Source organism: Aplidium turbinatum, chromosome 11, assembly GCF_918807975.1.
Source record: "Aplidium turbinatum chromosome 11, kaAplTurb1.1, whole genome shotgun sequence".
Classification (NCBI taxonomy): domain Eukaryota; kingdom Metazoa; phylum Chordata; class Ascidiacea; order Aplousobranchia; family Polyclinidae; genus Aplidium; species Aplidium turbinatum.
Window position 1 is genome coordinate 11,800,920 of NC_137482.1, and position 26,076 is coordinate 11,826,995.

At 37.7% G+C, this 26,076-nt stretch overlaps 1 protein-coding gene across 1 annotated transcript in view; it reads left to right on the top strand.

Annotated features, from left to right (window-relative positions):
* Nucleotides 1–26,076, top strand: part of LOC145780098 (uncharacterized) — a 36,257-nt gene that overhangs the window by 8,549 nt on the left and 1,632 nt on the right. Inside the window, exons 6-17 of the mRNA XM_082591813.1 lie at nucleotides 6,913–7,037; nucleotides 7,259–7,376; nucleotides 7,739–8,086; nucleotides 8,412–8,499; nucleotides 9,028–9,200; nucleotides 12,512–12,668; nucleotides 15,223–15,427; nucleotides 15,810–15,962; nucleotides 19,342–19,459; nucleotides 19,824–19,912; nucleotides 20,105–20,272; nucleotides 25,601–26,068. Of these exons, the coding sequence (XP_082447939.1) occupies nucleotides 6,913–7,037; nucleotides 7,259–7,376; nucleotides 7,739–8,086; nucleotides 8,412–8,499; nucleotides 9,028–9,200; nucleotides 12,512–12,668; nucleotides 15,223–15,427; nucleotides 15,810–15,962; nucleotides 19,342–19,459; nucleotides 19,824–19,912; nucleotides 20,105–20,272; nucleotides 25,601–26,068 (2,210 nt within the window). The remainder of the gene's footprint in view (nucleotides 1–6,912; nucleotides 7,038–7,258; nucleotides 7,377–7,738; nucleotides 8,087–8,411; nucleotides 8,500–9,027; nucleotides 9,201–12,511; nucleotides 12,669–15,222; nucleotides 15,428–15,809; nucleotides 15,963–19,341; nucleotides 19,460–19,823; nucleotides 19,913–20,104; nucleotides 20,273–25,600; nucleotides 26,069–26,076) is intronic.

The window sequence follows — 26,076 nt, forward strand, 5'->3', positions numbered from 1 at the left end:
GCTGCTGGTTCGCTATGGTTTTTCACGAGCCTTTGAAACACAGTTCCCTAGCCATGCGCAAATGATGAGTTGTCGTTTGCATCATGCACTTTTGGTCATTTGCACATGACTAGGGAATTATGTGAAAGCTCGTGAGCAGCCGCTTTAACCACAGCAAACCAGGAGCAGTAAGCTGAAAAAAAAACAATCAATCAATACTTGTAAAATAATGATCTATCGTGCTGCTAAAGCGAAATTCAATTTCTGAATTGGGGTGGCTTCCTGAATTGGGGGGGCTGCAAGCTGGCATATCCAGGAATTGTTGGTGGGCGATATTAGACGAGCTTCGCGGGCGTGTCGCCGAAGGCGACACCCACGGCGGGGGTCTGGGGGGCCTCCCCCGGAAAATTTTTTACGATTACATTTAATTTGGTGCATTTTGAGAGCATTTTCGAAAGAAATTTGGGAGTGGAATAACAGTCAAAAATGTTGCTGTAGAGCTTGAAAAGTACTAATATTTCAAATTTTTATATTCAAAATAAGTGCTAAATACAAAGGAAACTATGTTCTATGCACTTCGTCGTTTTCTCAATAGTTCGCTTAGTTTATTGTTTGCAAATATTTATTGTTGATCGCTGGCATCGGGTACGAATGTCCATATACAATCCACAAAAAAAAATACACAGAAACAAAGGACAAACAGAAGTACATTCACAGCAACGACGCTGAAGTAAGCAATAAATTAATTAATCAATCGTCCGACGTTCATTTCAGATCATGCGATCCATATCACACAAATTAAACATGCGAAACAAAATCAATTCAAAATGAAATATGACTTAATCTGTTCAAACACCCAACTATAAAAATAAATTTAAACTTTATCAATCGATGAATGTTGATATCACTTCTGTGCCATAGCAGCCATTAAGGTTAGGTAATATATACTTAGGAAATATATACGGCATACATAGATGATAGTGGTAGGTAGTTTTGTAGTAGTTTTTGTAATGAAGGAGGTAGTTTGAGTTGCGATAGCAGTCAGACATCATCAGGGAAGCAACAATAGAGTTTGACGATGATTCACATCTTCCAGCAAAAGAAAAGGCAGATTTCCGTTGTAATGCATCAAATGTTACACAAGACTTGATGTTCACGTACGCTATAATGTTTGGACAAATTGTGAATAATTCTAAATGCATTATTGAATGCAACACGCAAGTGATTAATGTCACGTTGGTGATAATTTTCCCAAAGGAGACATGCATACATTGGGGTACAAAATGAACGAAAGAGAACATTTTTAACTTCACTGGAGCTCTTGTAAAATTTTGATTTTAATTTATTAGCAAAACGGTATAATGATCGCACTTGTCGGTTTACATCCTTGTCATCACACATTGCCGTGTCAAGAAATACACCCAAATATCTGATGCTATCTACAAATTTGATTTGACTTCCGTTGAGCCGTGAAATTGGATTTAAATTTAACTTTAAGTGATTAGTTAGAAAACACATAGCAAACAACTTTTTGCAGTTAAAAACGATCTCATTACAAAGTGCATAATCTTCGCACACACGCAGTATATTGCAGCATACACGCAGTATATGTAACCGTAACTACGTCTTTTTTAGAGCACCCTGTAGGCTATATACCCACTGCTCCAGAACTAAAAATGCTTAAAAGTTAACAATTTTTATTCTTTCCTACAAAATTATCTTTTGCCAGCTGAAGCCAGCTAGCAACTCTGCATGTATCACAAAACAGAAGGACAAAGACAAAATCTTAATTTTATCACAAGTATAAATGCCCACTGGATGGCAAGTATAAGTCATAACCATTAACCATTGATCTCGCTCAAGCCATAGGTCCCACATTTCATCTTTGCTACACATTACTGAGCATCACATACAAAGGACAGCTGACCTTTATTTTAGATAAATTCCATTCGGCGACTTTTTGCATTGGCAAAATGGTCAATTACCCTCTCATTGAAATGTTTGGTTTCAGTTATCAAGCTATTTTCTATTGACACCATGGCTAATGCAGAAAGTCTTTCAGTACACATGGTGCTGCGAGAAAAGGTTTTAATCCTTTTTAGTGACGAAAAGCAACGTTTTGGTTCTGCTGTTGACATTGGAGTGGTAAGTAGAATTTTAGCTAGCTTTATTACTTCAGAAAAAGTTGATTGCATTCCTTCCAGGTTTAGCAATGAAAGCAGCTGCACAAGTCCACTCACTGAATGCATGTCATTTCTAGAATAGAGAACAGACAGCTCCGGTTTAAGCTTGTCTTTAATTAGCATAGGGTATGCTTCACAACATTTTTCTTAAGCTTTTTTTGGAAACTGTCTTGCATATTGTGAAGCATTTTTCAAATTAAATAAATTGCTTGCTTCAAGATGATTGGTGAACTTGAATCTTTCTTGACACTGCATTAAGACAACATCACATACTTCTTTAGCATCAATTATTTGGGATTCAGGCATTCTTCGTGTGGGTGAAGGTGACTCATTCTCTGCAGCAATGCCTTCCCTTACTCTTTGTATTGCTGACAGAAAATTATCTTGTGAGCACTGCACTTTGAATGACTTAAGCTCCACAGACTGCAGCTGAGCAAACAATCTGTCAACATGAGGCATGATTTTCGAAAAGAAATCTAACCAAAACACAAATTTTGGATCTATGAGCATTCGTTTTATACCAGCAGCAGCAAATCCAGTCACCGAAGAGTTGCTTTGTTCCAAAGTTGAGCAGCATTCTATCAGTGCGTCTTTTACCTCAGATACAGCATTCACTGTCCTGCTTTTAAAATTCCATCGTGTTGCTGATGGGCGAGGAATACGCCTTTGAGCAACTTAGTCCAAAGCAGCCATTCTTTGAGGAGATTTGGAGAAAAAACTTGGGATTCCTGAAAGACTGTTAAAAAAGACTCTGACACTGGTATTCTGCGAAGTGGCTTTTTGTATAACCAAGTTTAGCTGGTGTGCATAACAATGGACAAAGTGTGCATTGCTATATACTTGCTTGATTCTTGATTGGACACCATTTCTTGCACCATTCATAGCAGCAGCACCATCATAAGTTTGTGCTACAAGTTTGGATGTATTGCTCCCAAGCAAAACTTCCAGTTCCTGATTCCTGAAATAGGATTGAAGACAGAGCTTCTGCTATCTGGTTAGCAGGATTAAAAAAAAAAAAATCTTTTAACAGGCTTCCCATGACTTTCATACCATAGTACAATTACCATCTGTGTCTTCTCTGAGATGTCAGTAGTTTCATCACACATGATTGCTACAAACTCAGACTGTGATATTTCTTCTTTGATTTTGCTTTTGCAAAGCTCAAGAATCGTTTCTAAAAGCTCATTTTGAATAGTTTTGGATGTACCTTTGCAGAATTAAAATGATTTTGGAAGCGTGAGTCAAGATTGGAAGCAAAATCAATTAACCCTATGAACACACCAGGATTTTTTGAGCCTTAACTTTCATCATGTCCCCTTAATGGCAATTCAAATTTGCCACAAAATTTTATGCAATCTATAATCTTTGACAATACTGTTCTGTTCTTCATCATTATGTTTAGTAATGGAGAGTTGATATTCAGAATCTATAAGTGTAGCAATATTAACTCTGCCAAGCATTGAAAGGCTCAAAGTACTGTTCATGTGGAAAGTTGATCTACTATGCTTCTCTGTCTTTCTACTTAGATGTTTCAGGTCTTTCACACCTACTTTGGTCCAGGAATGTTCTTGATCTCCACCAAACAGGGAAAGCAAAAGAAAGCATTTTCACTGTTGCAGCCACACAGCCAGTCATGATCATCATACACAATTACACATTTCTGTTAAACTTCCTTGCATAAGGGTTACCTCTACTGGTGGATGATTGGGACATGTCAAGGTTTGGAGTGGGTCTTCCTTGTGCTTTGATGCTAAGTTTTTCTTGTAAAGACAACTAGGAAAACCTATTTTTTTTCAATGACATTACAGAATTATCCATTGTATATAAATTGCAAAATGTTCCAATTAAAGTGTAAATTATTATAGCATAAACCTGTTAAGACAAATGAAATCATAGTCAAAATTTTTAAATGAAGGTAGATTCAGAATCAAAATAAGAGTATCCATATATATCACTCCTGACGGATCACTGAGTGGAGACAATTATCGTTAAGTTCCTTGCCCTAGGAAATACTATAGCCTACCAACCATCAATATCATACAGTAGGCCTACCAAAGTGGTCCCTCAGCAGCATGGAGTCACATGCAAAGATCAAAACTGCGCAAAGATCAAAACCCTAACCTTATTCCTAATCCTAACTCTAACCCTTACCCAGGGTTGGAAGTAACGACTAGTTGTCACTATTCGATAGCGTTATTCGTTGCTTTCTGAATATCGAATGCTTATACCCATTCCTTTTAAAAATAAATATCGAATGCGCGTTATTCACTGCTTTTTTTATGCAAGCAACGAAATCATTAATCGTTTTTCACTAATCGATATTTAGGAGAACTGCTGAATCGTTTTTGTTGTTCACTTACTTCGTCGTCAAAACGAATTTACGAGATTTTGTTTTCGGATTAGCCTACTATCCGACCTGGACCCCTTCCGGTTTTTGAACTTTAAAGGATTAAGAAAGATTTTGCGGCAACACAGTGTAGAAAAACCAAGCCAGTGAGTCGTTAACAGTATTGCCAACCTTGGGGTTTTCCCCCAAGTTTGGGCTTGTTTTTTTCGAGTTTCCGTATTTTTTTTTAGTTTGCTGGTTGCTTTTTTTGGGCTTGTTTTTTGGCCAGTCAATTTTTAGTAATTGCTATTCATTGCTTTTTTTAAGTATTAATAGCAGAAAGTCATTGCTTTTTTGGGCACTATCGAATAATGAAATAGTCATTGCTTTTTGACTAACAACTTCCAACCCTGCCCTTACCTTAATTAACCCTTCCTAACTTTAATTCTAACTCTGGCAATACCTGATTGTAACTATGACAACAAGTGTGTAAAAATAGCCACTTCGTAATAATAATAGGACGGAAAAAGAAAACCGGACATAAAAGAAACCCATCCTCATGCAAAGGCAGGTTTCGATGTGGCCCAGGAGAGCAAGGTGTTGAGCTCTTTCTATGGTCAGGCTGCACGTCACACAGTAGCCTACGACAATTGAGGTTCGAGATCCAGTTTAAGTTATTATTTCTTGTCCTAGCACTTTTGTTTTCTTGCCCTAGTACAGGGGTCACCAACCTTTTTTGCATGCGGGCCACTTTGGCATTTAGGAAAGCTGTGGCGGGCCGCATTAATAAAATTTTAGGTTGGTTGACTCTTATGCTGGAAAAGAACGCATTTTGTACCCAGTATCCAGCGTTACACGTTGTTAATATTTATCTTAGAATACCGCAGCAACAAAATTAGTCAAACAACGCTACTGCCAGGCCAAGCTCCTTTCACAACACTTTTGACTTCTTTAACAATGCCTAATCAACGAGGCCACTTGTTTAGCTCACTTATAGCGAGGCGAGCGGTTTCATCAGAATATTCATCGCCAAGCAAGAGTGGTGTTGTCACTTCACTTCACAAAAGATATCTTGTCATTAACAGTTTCAGTAAACATGGAAATATTTGACACATCGCAATACAGGCAGCAATAGTGACCTGCAAACATATCAGCGAAAAATAGGCTTCTATAACAGGGAAAAACAAACCAGGCTCCATGAAACAAACACTTGTGGAAATCACCGAAAAAACGTTTCTATCGTAACTCATGAACAGTGTTCCCTCTAAAAAGCAATGAGTTGGTTTTTCATCCTTTTTGTGAGAGTCTATAAAACCGTCTTTTCTTGATTAATTATTAGACAAACGTCACTTGCGGTGCTTATTAGCAATACAAGAATTGTTGGTTAACAACATTTTGCAGTACTAAGCTAAATATTTTCATAATACAACCAGAAAAAGTCTTTAAATTTATATATAATATTTTACAGATTGTTATAAATTGAGTCGGCACACCGACCTATTTTGCCAACAAAAACTTGCATAAAGGAACACTCCTCGTGAAACCCAATAACGGTGAAACGCACACTAGTGTTTACAGGACATTTACAAACTTAAAATAAGCAACACTATTCTCACAGACATTGTCGAAATTCTAAAACAGACGTTTTAATCAACCATTGGGACAGTGTGGCTGGACATTGCATTGGAATAACTTTGAACGACCCCTACTTAAAACTACGATCTGATTGGTCGGTCGGTGGAATCGTATGCAAAGCGAAAATAAGCTTCCCGGAAAGTATTTTTTGCCTTCATGCTGTTTAACTCCTCAAGAAAAGTATTTTTGGTTATACTTGTGCGCTGATATCTTCTGCGGGCCGCACAAAAAAGCGTGGCGGGCCGCATGCGGCCCGCGGGCCGCCAGTTGGTGACCCCTGCCCTAGTACATCCTATAACCTGTTGAATACCCTAACCCTACAGCTATCACTCCTACATTCATGGCTCATCGCTACTCTGCGAAACAAAACCTAACTTTAAAAAGTCTGTAAAATTATTCGGTTAGGGAGGGCTGTTTTCCATGCAGCCCCAACAGATTCAAAAATTGCTGTAAAATACCAAAAGAGGTGGAGCTTCAAGGCTATTTTTTAGCCAATCAGAGCGCTCGAAATCCAAAATCTGGGGCTGCAGAGAATGTTGTCCAAAAGCCATGTTTCCAAACGAAACTTTAAATATTTTAATTTTCGATCCGCAATCCACAAGTGAAAAAAGTAATCGGGTCAGACAAACACAGAGGAAAACATATTTTCCCTCTTTTCTCTTTCTTTCAGGGGGGGGGGCTGCAGCCCCATGGCACGAGCCGCCACTGGACATAACCTTGACAAGGTTAAACTCTACACCCAGTATAACATTTTGTATAACATGTTGTTTTTATGTTATTGTGTAATAGCAATTTGGAAAATTGTAAAACAATGGATGACTGAGGAGCAAAGAAAAAAGACTGTGTTCTGCAATTTCAAAGGTTTAGCGCAATACATGTCTCCGGAAAATATACTGACGTACATGGGCGGTCAGGTATTATCTCGTGTACAAGTACCAGTGTAATGGTTGACGTTCTGCTTGTGACATGTCATTTACAAGTTGTTGTTTTTTCTTTTAAAAATAAACTGAAAATGTGTAACTATAAAAAAATGTATTTACATTGTCATTGCATTTTATTGATTAAAAAAAGGTTCTTCAAATGTGACCAAGCTAGTAAAATGTATTTTGCATCAGCATGATGTTGATATTTTTAGGACAATTGGAAGTACAAGTATCCCCCTGATGACGATGTTGTTCCGAATATATTTCTACAAACTGACTTCAGCAATTCACCAAACCATGTACCTTCAGAGAATTGTGAAAGCATGCAAGGTTTGCGCCGAACTTCGTTTCTATGTTGTATTTTTCTGATGACTGCGAGACAAAGCGTCGCTTTGAAAGCTTTGCAAAATTGTAATTTTACATACAGCATGTGCATTGTGCAGGTATAACTGTTTACTCGAGGAACATTTTGTCTGATTGTTTGTGCATCACGACTGAAGACCTTGATTTTTGATAATCATGCTTTTTGTATTGCAACTTATTTAATACAAAGGGAAAATTCTACCTGGTTCGCATAAAGATTAGAGTCTATTTCACTAAATAGTGCATGCCAATCATTGCCATTTACCATTGATCTCCCTGATGGTTCCTTAGCGTTGTATGGGCATCATTTACACTAAGCACTTTTTTAGACGAAAGCATAAATGAAGAGGATGAATACGTAATGGACGATGTTGAAATAACCACTTCGGAAACTACTTCCTCCCCTGGACCAGAGGTTGGGGCTTTATCCAACGCGGAAAAAGTTGATTCCGAAAATCCCGCAAGCCAGTCGACAAGCATTCGAGATCTAGACGAGATACCAACTCCAACTGTTGGTGCAGATTTGAAACCGACCATCTCCACTGCTAATGGTCATGTCACATCTGAAACACCACAAAGGACTGACAAACAACAGAGAAACGTTAGGACTGATATTTCTCGTGAACAGTCTGTGTTAGATGCAGAAATTGTTAGTCCCTCGTACAACGTGGAAAAGGGTAGGTTGAGTTGTGGAATGTTAGGAGTAGACTAAATTAACTTACAGATTTTTTGCGCTTATGTTACATTGTGGAAAAGGGTAAGTTGGTTTGTGAAATGTTGATGGTAGATTAAATTAGCTTCAATGCTTTTTTTTCGGTTATGTTACATTGTCACAACATTGCAGTTTCGTGTTTGTAATATTTCTGCTTGCAATGCTAATTAGATTTTACTAATAATATAATGAATGCTCTTTAATTATAGTTCTTTAGTTGATAAACACATTGATTGGTAGTTGGTACTTAGTCTGTTCAAATTCAAGTTGTTGTCTTGTATTTTTTCTAGGCATCCAACGAGATAACAAACAGTCATTTCAATCAACAAAAAGTACACCTGCCAATGAAATCAATTTAAAGTCTTTATTATTGATGCGGTATATGTTTTGATGTTATTTAAATCTTCAGCTTTTTAAATGGATGGTACAATATCATTTGTGAATGCATTTTTCTTGAATTTATTTTGTTAACTTCTACCTGACTATTGGCACAAAGTTTGAGCATTCAGTGCGCTCACGTTTACTCAACCATGCCGGTTTGGCTTGAAGATGGCCTTGACACTTGATCAAAGGCGCGATACTGCCGAGGTCCAAAGCAGCTACTTGTTACCATGGTTGTTTCTGCGGCCCGTTTGCGATAAGCATTTTTCATGGTGATAGAAAGCTTGAAAAATGTATTTACCCTGCTCAGACAGCAAATCAACTGTTTTTTACATGGATTCTACGTCTGCAGACGTTGAATCATTGTAAAAATGATTTCTGTTACCATGTCAGCAGTTTACGTTTTTTTTTCGACATAGTCGTCATGCTTCACGGAAAAAAAGATGACGCAAACATTAGACATTTTTTGTAATAATATTAAGAGGTGTTGAATTAATCGCAATGTTGTTAACAAATTGTAATCAGGCCGATCGCGGAAGTCGTGTTCCAGGAGAACGTCAAAGATCCCAAGTCCGGAAGATACCAATCTGTTATCACTTTGACAAATCCCAATGAAAGTTTCAGCGTCGCCTTTAAAGTAAAAACAAATTCCCCCGAACGCTACCACGTAAAGCCCAGCACGGGTTGCGTACGTGCAGGTACGATCCTTCGTTTGGGATTTGCGTAGTTTACGAAAATATTTAACTTCAAGAAGTTGCTGCGAGATTCTTCAAGAAGTTGCTGCGAGATTAGTTTGAGAAACTGTATACTCGTGTTGTTGAATAATAAATACTATCAACACTACAAAAAGTGCTCAATGGCAAGCAAAAAAGCCATGCAGAACGAATTATATCAAATATAGCTACAGGTCACTTAAAAACCTTTGCAGCTTGTTGCACCCTGTTTGTGTTTGAATAACCTTTTGATGATTCCAATTTGGGTGAACACAGGCTGTAACTGTTGTGTTGTTGTATAGATTTGTAACCGCTTGTAGTCATAAAATTGCTACACGATTTGCTTTGGCTGAATCTCCTATCACTGTTTAGTCGCTTGATAAATCACGAGATCCGGTTGCTTACACAGCTTAACTTAAAATGAGGTTGGTAAACAAACGGCGGTATTGCATATTTATGTCACAAGGAAATAAATAGCCTAGAACATTAATAGGTTGGCCGAAGTACTTCAAGCTTTTCGGTAGTTTTAATGTTACTTTTGATCTAGATATAATTGCAGTTATCGCACTGCTATGACTTTTGTAGTGGCATTATGGCTTAGTTTCATTCCAATATATACGTTTTAAACTAATAGTTCTTTATTCTATAAAGATTAGATGCAATTAATCCCATGACTGAGCAGTTGCCATGGGAGCTTTGTGCCTTTGTGTTAAAATACTGTCAAACCAAGTCGTGTTGATTTTGTACATTTGTGGTTTAAACTCAACCACCGCTCTCTTTTTGAAATCACTCAGGAGTGAATCAACCATCCTAAAATAAATTTCGTCTACAGAGCTAAATATACTAGAGCAGTGAAAATGAACTGCAAGATAAACGCCCGTAATCTGATGCAAATATAGATGATGACTATTTTAATCTTAATCGTTAAGTAGTTGTCGTATGCATCATATTCGATGCAACCTTCGATGAACTAGATCAGTGGTTCTTAACCTTTTCTAACCTGCCGAATCCTTACGCTAATCTGCAAGCTTTCGTTGAACCCCAAATTTTCGTTGAATTACAAAAACGAAAATCTACCACATTTAATAGTAATACATTACTGTATCAATGAGACTTCTGTTGATGTTTTTGTGGGACCAATAGTGAGATTCGAAGCTTTGTTTTGGAAATAGCAAATTCTCATGTCATTTTCGCATGCAAGCCGGTTTCGTTTTTTTTTTTTGCTTTAACATCCACCAAAATAGAAAACGCATGCTTGCATAAATAAATGGTTACGAATGGCATGAGAACTTCAAGGGCAACTTTTGTAATAAAAAGATAACTTTCCATTTGTTGGCACCAAACCGTTTGAAAATTTGTTGTGTTGAGGTTTTTTTTGTATGTTGCTTTCTTGAAGCTCGATAATGTCATCCAAGTAGCCTATGGACTGTTTATATCTGCTGTTGTTGAAAAAAATTAAAATAGAACTAAATTTCCTTAAACTAAGGAAGTTTCCTCAAAAGTGAGAGCCCTGCTTTTGCAGTTCCATGCAAATAGCAAACGTGAACAGGCCTCGAAATTCCGGCGGTCATGGCGGGCATGACCTCCGGAATGACCTCGAATGTCCGCCGAAGCCGACTCATTGGTCGGTCATAAATGACCGCCGCAAAATTCTTGACAAAAATAGAGCTAATGCAGCAAAAATATATTTTAAATTTGAATTGTTACAATTGTTTGTTTAACGCGAACAAATACGGAGCTGAAACAATAATAGTACAGGCAATTGCTTTAAAGATCACATTAGAGTAGCGTGATTAACAAGCTGATGGAAAAAGTAGCCATTTTTACATCATTTCAACGCCTTGCAATGTTGCCTTAAAATAAAGTTGTCTGAACTTTTCGGTAGGATATGTATTCTAATTTTAACAATGAGGATTATTGCGTTACATTGATCGTTTGTTGAAAAGAAACGTCACAGAGAAGCAAGTCTCAGCTGGGTTCCGCACGTGCTTAGGCGAGTGTGGCGACCTTATTCACGCTGATACTGATAGAAATAGAATTTCTGCACGGAAGGGAGTGTGTTAGACTAACACTATTATGTTAGTTAGTTAACACTAACACTATTGAGGGCTAACACTATTGAGTCACTGATGCGCATTTGTCTGGACGGTCCTGAGCTGGAGATTTACGATCCTGCGCCGGCAGCAATCGCTTGGCACAACGATTCTATAACGCGAAAACCACGGAATAAGTGATCGTAGTTGCTTTTGTAATAAGGAAATTTGGATTGTTGTTTTCAATTGTGTTTATTGCGTCGTTACACGACTGTCATTAACGCACTGATTTATTTGCAAGCAATCTGCTCCAGTATACTTCAGGGTCGGTTAATTAAGCCATAAACTATTGCAGAGTTATTCTGTTGTAGAAAATCTTCTTCTACAAACACGACTACCGTACACAATACTGTAGTGTGATTTTGTGCAAAATCTACATCCAAAAATATGTCCGGTTGAGATATTAAATGTCCGCTGAAAGGGCCAGTCCGGTAGGACATGCTTGACCGCCGGAAAAAAGTACAAATTTCGAGGCCTGGTGAAGAAATTCATGCTTTAAGAAAATAAAGTTTTTCATACCGATTGTTTTTACAATGTTAGGTAAAAATATAGTTTTTTGCATTCTGTGTTACATGCAGATGGCACCATTACATCACGCGTCAATCACACAGATGTTTATTTACCATCATGTAAGCCGCAATCAAGTCTCGGCTGGACAATATTTTCCAAAAATATTCGCTGATATACCATTCAGTAGGCCATGTGTTAATGTTTCAGAGGACGTTCGCGCCGAACCCCTGAAACAGCTTCGTCGAACCCTGGTTAAGAACCACTGAACTAGATGTTGAGCTTGTGATTCTTACTCAGCGTTCTTGGTGCCTTGCGGTGTCTCAAAATGATTTTGGTAACGTAATCGATTTATCTTATCGAAAATTTGATAAAAATGTTTGCCGACTACCTGCCACGCGCACGCCTTCCAAGGATGCGGTCACCGTGGCAGAGATCTTCATAGTCCTTATTTCCTGATAAGTCCGAGAAGTTTAAGTTTTCTTTCAATTATTGAACTATGCTGTTTGTAAGTTTTCTTTTTAGTTGCACCCTATTTAAAACTTCTACATTTGCGACATGACTATGTATAGCACCCGAGAATTCTTATGTAAAACAAGTAGAAGACAAGAAAATTTAAGAAGTGTTGATGTATAAGTTTTACTTACCTTAATTTAGGATGCTTTTTACGCTCCTAAAAGGTTAATTTTGTTTCAGGGGAGGAGCTCACCATCCGCATAAATTTAAGTCCTGGCCACGAGGAGTCTGTATCTAGCGACCGGTTTTTGATTTTATACCAAAAGAAAGAAGACGATCTCAATATTGCAGAATTTTGGAAGAATCACCTGAAAAGGGAATTAAGATTTGAGCACAGGTGCTAATGCAACCTTTGTCACTTTCGAGCACTCGTGTGAAATAACATTGGTCAACAGCAAATTTTAGTCAGAAATGGTTTTAAGTGTCCTTAAACGCATTTATGACGCTAATTTCAAAAATGTTTTTACTTTTTTTCTAGCTCATCACGTTTTTGAGATATTTACATTTTTTGCTTGTGTAGCTTGATCTGTGGTAATATATCGTAATGTATGGTTTTATATGACCTTGACAACGGTAAGCTTAATATAAATCCATCTGTTCCTGTGGCACACTCTGTGCATTTAAGGAATCTAATGAAAATATTGAAATCCTCTTAAGTGCGATTTAGTACAGTGAACACAAATTGAACATTCGTAGAGATCTTAAGGTCATCGGCATTTTAATGGGAATGCAGAAAGAATTCACTAAACACTGCTGCTTTCTCTGTCTGTGGGATAGTCGTGCTACTGCAGAACATTATGTCAGAAGAGACTGGCCAACAAGAGACTCATACATACCAATAAACGTTAACATATATAATACCAACAGTAGGCCCTTAATTGAGCCGAAGAATGTATCATTGTCACCACTTTATATAAAATTGAGCTTAATACAGAATTTTGTTGAACAGCTGGGGAAGGCCAATTCCAATGGTTTCGCATTTCTCTGCAACAAGTTTGCGAAAATAAGTGAAGCAAAAACGAAAGAAGACATACTGGCCCAAAAATTCAATAAGTTTTGAAAGATCCAGATTTTGAGAAAGCGCTAACTGCACTCAAACTGCGTGCTTGGAAAGCATTTGCGTGGCTGCGTACAGACTTTTTGAGCAATAGAATGACACGTTTGTGAAGAGAATTGGTTTGGTTTTTGAATCTTTATCCTTGGACTGACAAACCCCTTTGATAAGTTATTCCTGGTAGTTTCGCATACTTGTAGAGGCTTTTGACTCCTGACCGATTATCGAGATTGGCAGAGTGAAGTTTCCATTTGTTGAAATATTTTTACCTGGAAATTAGTACACCCACTAGTAGGGACAGTACATTACGGGACGCGCAACTCCATTGTTCCTTCAACATTAGAAGGGTCAATTGCCAATTTAACATTTTTTTTACGCTTTACTGCTGGCTTGCTTTCAACTAAAAACCTTAAATTACTTTAAAACCAACTTCACTCTTCTTATATAACCCATAAAAAGTAAAATATTTTGTAAATTAGAAAAAAACGTAACCCTTCTAGTGTTGCGGATAAGCCAAAAGCGGATGAAGTTTCGCATCCCTATGATCTACAATCCCTAACCCACTAGGTACCACTGAATGGAGAGCAGTTCTGAAATGTGTTGCTCAAGCGCACACCTCGTGAGCCGAAACAGCGCCGTGTGATCTTGAATCGGGCGTTTAACCACTGAGCTAACAGGGCAGACTTGCTTGAAGCTTACAAAGAGATGGGCTGTCGCATGTCTTTAAAAATACACGTTCCTCACTCACATCTAGATTTTTTTCCTTGCTAATCTTGGTGCAGTTAGTGATGAGCAAAGTAAACGATTTCATCAGGATATACAGGCAATGGAGGCACGCTTCCAAGGTTTATGGTATGAAGGAATGATGGCGATTGAGATTGCTGTATTGTGATGATCCGAGCCATTCTTACAAATGAAAATAATATTTAAAGCATATTTGAGGTGTTCATAGTAGTTTCCTTATCAACAAAGAAACCATGCGTTTGGTTAGGGGACCAAAGTGTTTAAAAGGTTTGTGAAGAACAACTAGTTGGGTAAGCGTATTCAATATGTGTCAATTCCACCAGTAAGAAAATCGAATTATATGCAATTGGATTTTTACATTTTTTTTCACCTTTTTTGCGTAGAGCTGCTGTTTTTGTTTCAAAACATTGATACGGTTTAATTCATTAATATTACTAAATAAAAATACGCAAAACATGAAAGTGTAAAGATTTTGAAAACCTGGTGTGCTAGAGAAAAAAATGACCGCATATTCGGAATCAGCCCAAAAATTCATCTAGAAAAGTTTAGTAGTATTTCTGATTAAAAAATGTGTTGACCAGCGTAATTTTCGCTTTACGTTCAAATTAATCCGAGTTTGAATGATAGAGGATTTTCACACAATGAGCATTTGTTCACTCTATACACCATGTCTACAGTATAGTCCATATCGATGTCCATATCTAAAGCTGTGGTTTTCAACTTGTAGTATTATAAAATTATTAAGTTTATAAAGCTCTTTTAAAAGTGAAATTCTTGCAAAAATACTCCAATCTAGAAATTGCCGTGCTTACATTTTACTTTTTTCTAAAATAATGCCTTTATTCATAAATCCTTTAAACTTTTCCGTGGACCCCAATTCATTTGAAAGCACTGTTCTAAAGCTGGGGCTATTCGAAGTCGTTATGGTAATTGTAACTGTGTGCTTACAATTCGTTTACAAAGAATCCAAAAATCGATCCTTTTCCAAGAATTTCCTTACGATTGCAAATTTCTTTAGGCGCGGTTTAGTTTAACATTTTTATCACAGTTTTTCATTTTCTCGACGTATGTAAAAAAACGTCACTTCATACAGGGTCCGCGCAAAATTTCATCTTCAGTCATCGCAAGGATCCGAATATTCACAATCAACTTCATCACCTAACGTCAGCAGATCGCACATGGCTGATCTACAAGGCATTTCGCCAATGCCTGCTGCAGCCCCCCAATCTTCAACGTCAATGTCCAGTGAACAACAACTAGAAAAACTCGCAAGAGACTTATCTGCTTTGAAAGCAAAGGTACAGATCTTTATTAGGTATTATTCTGATTTTTAATTTCTGTTTACGAATAATATGAGGTCAAATAAGATCGATTGACGACTTTTAGGCTTAAACACATAGACGCCTGCCAGATCCTTGGTGACAAATCCGTCATTTTTACATTAATTCAACGTCTGCAGACGCTGTCTGGCCAGGCACTTACACTATGGTGCTGAGATATTTAGTTTCTGCCGTATTGTGATGCCATATTGGACTAATAATGAAAAAAGTAAAGATTTTTTTGTCTTTATATATTGATTGTAGCCCATCAGCTGTGGTAGAAACAACCGTTGGAAATTTGGCATGCATCATTCCTTGTAGATGTTTGATGTTACTTATAGTTTTCATTGTCTTTTTTCAGCTGCTGCTATCGGAATATGAAGCCGCTCGCTTTCGCACCAAGTTCCAGTATTCAATGTTACTGCAAGGAGGTCTATTGCTTCTTCTTCTTTACATCATCTACAACCTCTCCTTAATAACGGCAATTCTTGAACTAGGTCTCAGTCTTAAAAATGTTTAATAATTGCTTAACAGTTGTTGTTTTTTTCTACAAAAGCTATTGAAAGGTGAATTTTCCTTAATCAATGTTAATTTTGCGTTTTCTTGTCCTTAGGCAATAGTCCGATGATTGATTTATTCTTACCAAGTGATTTGTGCCACTTAGTTTCCAGTGAGTAACCTTCCCACTATAAACTATGAAATCACATGAAAATTTTTCATATTGCAATGTCAAGTGTTTAATTCCACCTCAAGCTCAATCACTTTGTGTTCATTCCGATGACTTTTTGATCGCAAGTTATCACTGGTCATATTTTTTTGTTGCAACGCTGGCTGGATTTTATTTTTCATATCACGGGAGCTCTCAAGTCCAAAATTATATAAAAATTCTGTTCAACTAATCACACAGAACATTTCTTGTCACTCAACATACATACAACCAACAGTCCGCATGCGAAACAATAAAACAGTCGACTCTTTATTATGCACTGCAGTAGCTCTGGTGCTGATGCATTCGATTCTATGTGCTGACGGACTTGAGGACAATCGTGGCATAATCCAATAATATGCTCAGTGTGCAGAGATACGTTATGTCAAGGCCAATTGTAACAGAGAATAAAACTACAAATCGAAGGATAGTTTTGCTCGCACGAACTGTACAATCGTCTTGATGTCGCTTTTTCTGTTTATGGGATACCTCCGCTGATTTTCACGATACAAATTTCCCAGCACTAGTTGCGTTGCAATGATATTTTTTGGCAAGTTACATCATTTGACTTCAAGTCAAAAGGTTTTGTTTTAGTTTAATAATGATGCAATTTTACAATAATTTAGCCAAAATTATTAGTTTGTACAACTGACGATGCTTCAACTCCCACCACTCATTCAGCAAATCATTTAGTTTTTACATTGCTTCCACGTCTGAATGTTTGACCTGAATACGCAGAATCAGCGTAAAAGGGAGTGATTTGCTGGTTGTTCAGGCACTTCAGCAGTCATATAATATAGTTTCGTAGAGTTTCTCCTACTTTCTCACCAAACATATTTGAAATGCAAAAACAATTTACAACACCGTGTTTCTTGGTGTTTGTACTCAGGTTATCATACACAGAAGGGCCGAAGTCGACGTTAGTACATTCTGTCTGCAGTTTCCAACCACTTCGACATTTTATTTAATTTTTGTGACGTCGTTATGACATCACAGAGTCCCGATATACAAGTTGATTTAAGTGACCAAAAACGGCGTTGTCTCGTGTAAAGCACATTGTAACTGCTGTGGCATCATATATGTATGTACCAACATTTCTCAACAGCGTTGCCGCTGATAATTTTACAGTGTAACATTCAGTAAGTGCGTACTTTACAGATAGCCGTCTCTTCATATTTGTTGTTGATGGTTATCTAAAACTGTCAAGTTAAAAAATTCTACGTGTCAAAACATGTCGTGTGATTTTTCAGTCAAAACTTGTTATTTGAGGAAGAGAAAAGGCAACAAGTTATAACTCACCTAACTTATTAGTTACTGCGCAGAAACTCGTTCGCTTATTACTGCTATTTCAATTGCGTCATTATTTTCAGCCTATTGTTGCCATTCCGTGACAATGCCATTCGTTAAAAAATTCTTCCTGCACCACAACTTTACTTCAATACATTTTTGACGTAATTCTTCACATAATTATACGGTGAAATGGGGGACAGCGTAGGGTAGTTTGAATACAGCTGCGAAACTTTACTAATGTTGAAATTGTTAAAAATCCTTATTTTCGTAGAAAACAAAAATTACCTCTTTGTGCAAGTATACAGGCCCCCTCTTCATAAACGACGCGACAACAATTGAAGAGGTACAGTTGTTGACCGCCTCATCTGTGCATACTTGTAATTCTTATGCAAACGCACTTCATTTGGATAGACTCATAACTTCCCTGCAATTTGTCTACGTCATCAGGCATTAAAGCAACGTAGATATGAAAAATTTATCAATCTCGGTGATTGATTGGTTAAAAGAAACAGCGAAATGTAGTTTGATAGTAGCCTTAGACATGTGGTTTGTGCGAAAGCAACACTTTAGCGCACTCCGAACATTTTTAAGAATCTATACTGAAGTACCGTATTATACTTATAGCATATCAGAAATCTGCTAAAACCCAGCTAGCAAAATCCGTTCTTTATTAGTTTTGTAATTTTGATTCAACGTCATGAGACATAGGTAATCTGGAAGTTATTGATGAAGAATATTTACGTTTAAACGATGTTGTAAACAAGTTTTCTAATTGTCGTTGCGTGCACGTTCATTTTTAAAACTGTTTCCTCTTTACCTTGAGTGTAAAAAACATTTGTTATTACAAAATTTCATATTTAGAAACAGTAGACGTTTTACGTCCGGAAGAGATCATATTCCTATTGTTTTCTGGTTATGCATATTGGAAGACTTTGTCGAATAAAAAACCTCGCACTTAAGTGGTGCATATTTTTTTGCGAGTTGTGAAACATAGGTCATGCAGATGCAATGCATTGAGTTTCGCTTTCAGTTTCAGCAGCATGATCGTTGCTTACTTCCCAATGTAGATATTAACGGCCTGTTTTAGCCTGATGCTGCGAGTTCGCCTAACAACACAGAAACTCAACAGACAGCAGCCTCAAGCCAAACAAAAGAACCACATAAAACAACGACTCACTGACTTCAACACCATTCGTCATAGCACATGACTAGGAAACTGTATTCCGTAAGCTAGTGTAATTCGCTATTTCCACAGCGAACTTGCAGCATCAGGCTAATACAGGTCGTTAATATCTACATTGTGAAATGATAGGTCATGTATTATAGAACGTAACGGAGTGTTCTGGCTTACATTTCGATGATATGCAGTTTCGCAAAGTTATGATGTGTTTCAGCGGTCAATAAACTGTTAAGACTTGACTTGCAGCTGTCGTGTGATTTGCATTGATCATAGCGGACAGACAGAAGAGATCTACTTCCAGAAAGCAAGCGTTATCAGCTGTCGTGTTATACAAGGTTGAACATAAAAAAAAAGACTCAGCCTACCACGGCGTTGTTTGTTCAGTAACCGCCAACAAGGAAAGCGTTGCAGTCAGTTCGAAGTTACTGCATTAGTATAATTTGGTTGGTAGGGAGTGGCAAGAAGGCGGTGCATCGCGTATGAATTTGTCAAGTATGGTTGCACTTTCCAAAACGTTAAAGTTGTTGGGTAAGTGTACTCGGAAACAATGCGTTTGACTTTGAAACAATATAATTACCATTATGGAGTTTGGTTTGTTTGCGACTAGCCTAGTAGAGTTCAGTAAGGATAGAAAGAGTTCTGTGGTTGTAACACAGGCACCGATACATCATGGTTGCATCTGGAAACTCAAATCTTGTGGTATTTGTTTGTGATTAGGTTTTGTATTTTGCAGTGGGATGCTTCTTTGTTCATTTTACCCAAGCTGTCAGCAATGTGTCTATTATGGGCCTTCCTGATGACCGACCACTAATTATAGCTCACAGAGGAAGTTGTGGTGAGTAGTTGGTTGGTTTTGAACCTTTATCCTCGAACTGACAAAGCCTTGATAGGGGATTCCTGGTAGTTTCGCATACTTGTAGAGGCTCTTGACGCAGGGCCGGTTACCGAGATTGGCAGAGTGAAGTTTCCGATTGTTGAAGTGTTGTTCCTGGAAATTATTTCATTCACTATTTGCCGCTAAATGGAGAACAGTCCTGAAATGCGTTGCTCAAGCTTTAATATCGGTTGTAGAACCCAGTTTACTCTGCAACTGCAGTAATGATTGAAGTTTGATTTATTGAGTGAATGCTGCACAGATTTAACATAGATTTCTTTTTAATTTTGAGACTGTTTTTTCAAAATGATAAAATGCTTTACAGGAATGCTACCTGAGCATACAGTGGAAGCCTATCAATTAGCTGTGGCACAAGGAGCTGATGTTATTGAGTGTGACCTAGCCGTAACGAAGGTTGGCTAATGTGCTTAAGCGTTCACGGACAGTAAAATACTGGTGTTGATATCACGGATGAAATAAATGTCTTTCTTTTTAAATGATGATTAATGCAAACATACTTGCTTGCGCAGTATGAAGGCTATTGGTATTAGCAATGTCATAACGTAAAGCAAATGTTCAGAAAGTGACACCAATTCTTTATTTCAGGACCTGCAGTTAATTTGCACACATGACGCGTGGTTGAACGCAACTACAAACATTGCTACCATACCTGAGTTCAAAGGTCGTGTAAATACCTACAGAGTGGATGGTGTGGAAAGAACTGACTATTTTACGGTCGATTTTACAATGGCTGAGTTGAAACAAGTGCGCAAGGTAAGCGAATTTTGAATGTTTGACTTCTTCTTCAGCAAAGCAGCCAATGACATATTTCAAATATAGGTCTAGTTTTGATAAAAAAAGCAATTATTTTTACGACTATTTACTATGTTTATTAGGGTGTCCCACTTTTAGGCGACTTTTCAGGAAAATTAGGTTCGGGTCAAATTCTGAATGGATTTTCGTCACTGATTTCAAAAATGACGTTATTTTTTCATTATGACGTCATCTTGATGTGCCAGCTAGCGGATTTTTGCTATTTTGACCTTATCACGAATATGGCAAGAGCTAGAGACTTGGAACTTGTGCCAAAATGACTGGAAGGGACGATTTCCTATTTGTTGTCAATACAATATGAAACGCTAACTGCAACAGAAAAGGAGTTATTTTGAAAAAAACATGTTTTTGCTCATTTTTGGACAAAAAAATGAGAAACACGGCAATTTTGCTGCAATGATGCTTTTATTTTGATTGTTAAGTTGCTCCACCTTGTTTAGCAATTAAGTACAGTGGTAGTAGTAGTGGTACACACTCTTGAATGTCTCTTCCATGTAAATGAGATTTATTTTACACACGCAAAAAGCTTTTTGGAAGGCAAAGTGGAAGGCCCTAATGCATACGAAGATGGTGGTTTGATGAACATAATTAGGCTAAGAAAATATCAAAACTTAAGCCCCAACATCTGAAAATCCGACAATATTGTAAAGTTTCATCACAGCTATAGCCGCAAATCATTTAAAAGTCAAGATCTTATGGTTTTCTGAGCACAAGAAGCCAAGATTCATCTTTTCGGAGCGACCATATATGTCTTCTTGCTGTGGCAGTTCATTTAGTGATGAATGTTCCAGGAAATTTGAAACCCCTACTTTTTTATCGTCAAGAAAGGTTATCCAATGCGCGTTGAATAACAACAGCGAGTGGTTACTTAAGATTGCTGATTTTTGGGTATTGTGTTGCGCCTCAGGATATCCCTAAACTTCAACGTATGGTTTCTTTTATTGTTTGTGTTTATTTGCCAGCATTTTTAGTCATCCATCTTAAACCTTCAGCTGCTGAAGGTCCCTCAATTGGTACTGCTTACAAGAGATTTATTACATGCATATAAATTTGTGGATGAACCAGTATTCAACGCTGTTCTGAAACATTTCGTTAAGCATGCATCCCAATGGTTGAGCCCTAAAAACGTTGCTTTAAGTTTAAGTTCTCCACACTGAAGCTCCGCCTTTTGCTGCTGATGCGGCAAGACAGAAAAGTTTTCCAAGAAACGTTGATATCGAGCAGACGCTTTTGAAGCGTAACAACTTAAGTGATTTTTTTCTCCGAAGAAAGTAAAATGGCTCCACGCAATGCATGTTTTTCATCTCCATCAGTGTTTTTGCGTATGATCAACAACAACAATCGAGGAACAGAGCGCTTTATTGGCAGACTGAAACGCGTTGTGAACGGCTTGATTCGAGATGACCAAGATGATTTGGCCAAAACAGACTTGCGCATTTGTGCTGCTTTGCACAGTATGGTGTGATAAATAATCCCATTGACCTGTGTTGTGTTGTTGAATGGTGGTTTTGTTTGATAGATCTTTGATCGAAATTTTCAAGGGTTTAAAGTTAGCTAGTATTAGTAATTACAACATGCATGTAAAAATCAATGCTGAGCTATATAACCAATTGAAAAGACAATATGCTAGACTAACTACCACTGTACTTAATTGTTAAACAATGTGGCGCAGCACAGCAACTTAACAACCGAAATAAAAGCGTCACAGTAGCAAAATTGCCGTGTTTCTCATATTTTTGTCCAAAATGAGCAAAAACATGTTTTTTCAAAATAACTTCATTACTGTTGCAGTTAGCGTTTCATATTGTATTGACAACAAATAGGAAATCGTCCCTTCCAGTCATTTTGGCGCAAGTTCCAAGTCTCTAGCTCTTGCCATATTCGTGATAAGGCCAAAATAGCAAAAATCCGCTAGCTGGCACATCAAGATGACGTCATAATGAAAAAATAACGTCATTTTTGAAATCAGTGACGAAAATCCATTCAGAATTTGACCCGAACCTAATTTTCCTGAAAAGTCGCCTAAAAGTGGGACACCATGTCATAAGTCTGTAAATTAGGCGGCACTAAACATGTGCGTAATCTAGAAAAGCTTATAAATGTTCGCAGCAGCGTTATACTGACAGTGGCTCCGAGAGGGGGGGGGGAAGTCGGGCCATTTTCCCCCCTAGCAAAACATTGTAAAGGAAAAACGAGTAGTTTTTTGTTTTTGCACTTTTGAGGGGGGCCCATTTTTAGTACTAAAGTAAAAATGTACCAACTAAAAAATCAACAAATTCTTAAATGAAGTGTGTAGTTCCAAGTATTTCTCAATCATTGTAAATGTCACTCTCGATGCTTCTCATTAAGAACAAATCATTTTCGTGTTAAGGTAGGCGATGTTGAACAGCTTCAAGACATAAAATCTGAAGCTGAAATGATTTCTGTATCACTGAACGGTTTCGATTGTATTGATAGTTTCAACTTGAAAAGTGGCGCTGTTTTAGCTAAGCGGGAACTATTTTTGCTTGACAACTGAACCATAACTTCAAAATCTGCTTTGGCCATGCATAGGATGTTGTATCCAACATAAGTTATCTGGGAAAGTTAAAGGTATCAGTCCAAGCACGATTAAAGAAATTAAATCATGTATATTTTTTGTTTATGGATCATCATCATCATCAGTCATTATCTCCTCATGCATCAGATTGCGCATCAACATGAGTTATTTGCTTCCAAGAGTGGCGATTTGAGCCAGCTCGCCCAGTGTCGCCAAGTTCAAGTTGAGTCCGGTCCATGATTGGATGTTGTCTTGCCATCGTTTTGGTTGTCTGCCACGTTTTTTTTTTTCTTCTACTTTTCCCTCTGTGCAAACTTTGCTGATTCCGAATTGTGATCTTTTAGTGTGGCCGAACAGTTTTAAAACTTTTGATTTTATCAACTTATTGCTGCAATTGGATGTAATTTTGTCATAGTTAAAAGATCGTCTGTTTTCGTGTGGTCAAGTAGCCTTTGTTAGTCATGCTTCTCATGATGTGATTTGGAAGGTAGTGAGTTTTTTCTTTATTTGAGTTTTTTGTTTATGGATGTTGTTGCTTAAATCTGGTTGGAATTCATGATGTTGCCTACAGACAGCGTTGTTCAAATGTCTTATCCTTTTTGGAGTAATTGATTATCTGTAAGCTTGTGGCATCTTTAAAGTTATAGCCCAGTCAAAGGAAAATTTCTGAAAAATCTAAAGAAAGCTGTCCTATCATCTCGCAAAGAAAATTGACTTCGTGAAAGTAATCAAGGCGTGGTGCAGTCAAACCCAATGCTTTACATTACCCTTTTGCAATTGGAGCTCTAAAGACGTTTCTTAAATGCATCAAGTTAGAACCAACAAGAGCTTGATCGGAAGCTGAGTCAATGCTAAAGTAGCCTACAACTAGCAGTTTTAAATTTGTGACTGCTTTGCATTATGTGGATTACGGTCCTAAACAAGATTCACTGATGAATTTAATGAAATTAAAGGAAGATGTAATCTAAGTAAGAGAAAGCTGAGAAGAGTAGGCTACTACTCGCAAGCTAAAGTTGCAGTGGCAATTATAAATTTAAAAGAAAATGACTTTTTTTTCCTGAGGACAGAACGCTTTTATTACTCCACCTAACTAGCTGAATCATTCGAAGGAAATGTATTCTACCGTACATTGCAAAAGATTCGATAGTTGTTGGAATTGACAAATGTATCACCAAACACAAACATATCGTCGATGAGTTTGAAGTTCCATGAAAATTTCATCATATGTCTGTTGTGCAGTTGCGGGCATGTGGGACAAATTTAAACCATTTGTAGGCTACAACAATGACATTTTTGAAGACATTTTGGATGAGTTGGTACTTTTGACAGAAAGCCACACAGCAAACTTCAGCTGCAAACCAAAACGAACCACCCCATAATCTCTACACAAGGAATCATTGATTGCAATTTTCGAAAGGTTTTTCCCATGGACTTCTAAATAGTAGCATCTGGACTGGAAACGCAGTGACCAACAAAAGGCCAAACAGTTGGTACAACAGTTGGCCAACAGGGTTAGTTACTTGGCTGTTGGCCCACTGTTGGCCAACTGTTGTACCAACTGTTTGGCCTTTTGTTGGTCACTGCGTTTCCAGTCCAGATGCTACTATTTAGAAGTCCATGGTTTTTCCAAATAGTTTTGTTATGATTTTTTTTGTGTTCCGGTAGCTACCTCCAACGGTTGTGCTTTGAGAACGTGGTTTTAGCAATTACTGAAATTTGTAAAGAATTGTTTGCGCTCCAGTAGGCCTATGACTAGTAGGCCTATGACTCAAAACCGATTGAAAAGCCTAACTAGACATGTTGTGCATCATTTCAGACGTCGCAAAATTTTATCATTTGATGCTGTGATTCGTAACTTTGCGTTGCAAAAAGTCCAGAAAGAGTTGAATTAAATCAGGCATGTCCAAAGTTCCGCCCGCGAGCCAACTCCGGCCCACGAGACGTTTTTGTATGGCCCGCGCCTGTTGTTGTAGGCTACATTGTGTTATTTTTGGCCTGCAGACACACAAAAGACTCGCAATTTTACTCGCAATCATTCTCGTATCATTTGTTCAGTTTGTGCTTTCAGTCCAGTTTCGTTACAGTTACAGTGCATAGTCAAATTTATCTTACGATTTTTCATTTTATGTATTGCAGATTTAATTCCTGATGAGGACACACGTACGTGTCGAAAACGTTTGAGTTTATTTTATTTAATTATGTTATATTTTGTGTGAAATAAAGTATGCTAAACCCGCTAAAGTTACTATGTTTTATTTCTCTATGGTTCAACAAAGCAAACTCTCTACCAAAGCTTTAGACACACAAAAATCATATAAATTCAACTTGCAGTTTTCAGAAAAATTATTGTGGCTGTTGGCCCGCGAACACTTATTATCAAAACTGGCTCGCTTGGGAGAAAGTTTGGACACTCCTGAATTAAATGCTTGGTTGAACTATTTTCGTTGCCTGTCGGCCTATTGTGTGTTTACAAAACTTTCTAGACAAAATAGTTTGCCTCAGTGGCATTTTTGCTGCAAGTGTAATCCAGTGATTATATATTGATGACTTTTACATTGAACGAAGTTCTTTTCATGCTGAGGAAAGTAGGCTAATTTCAGCTTAACACGAACATGCAATGCAATATTTGCTAAAAAATATTATGGGGCCCATTTTTCGTGTTTTTTCCCGACCAGTGCTGAAGTCTCTCGGAGGCCCTGTATACTGATGGACAATTTTTTTTTCAACAGATGCAAGCTCGTAGTTACCGGGACCAGTCATACAACGGTCAATTTGCTATGGCTAGTTTTGAAGAATATGTCGCGGTTGCTCAGAATTCCAGCAATGGAAGAACAATAGGAATATACCCTGAAACTAAAAACCCAGCTTTTTTCAACTCAATACTGCAACCAAACAAAACTACAATGGAAGATATATTACTGGAATCCTTAGAAAAGCATGGTTATGTTCACGAGTCCTCACCATGCTTTGTGCAATCATTCAGCGAAACTAGTTTGCGTTACATGGCCAATCGAACCGCTTTACCGTTGATTTTTCTTACCTCTATAACACTGTCGGATGCCAAACTTGAAGAAATGTCGACATTCTGCTATGGTTTAGGTCCATCTAAAAACACTATTGTCGTTGTAAATCCGGCTACCAACAAAATTGCCACTACAACTGGGTTTGTTGAAAAGGCTCATTCGTATGGATTAAAGGTAAACTT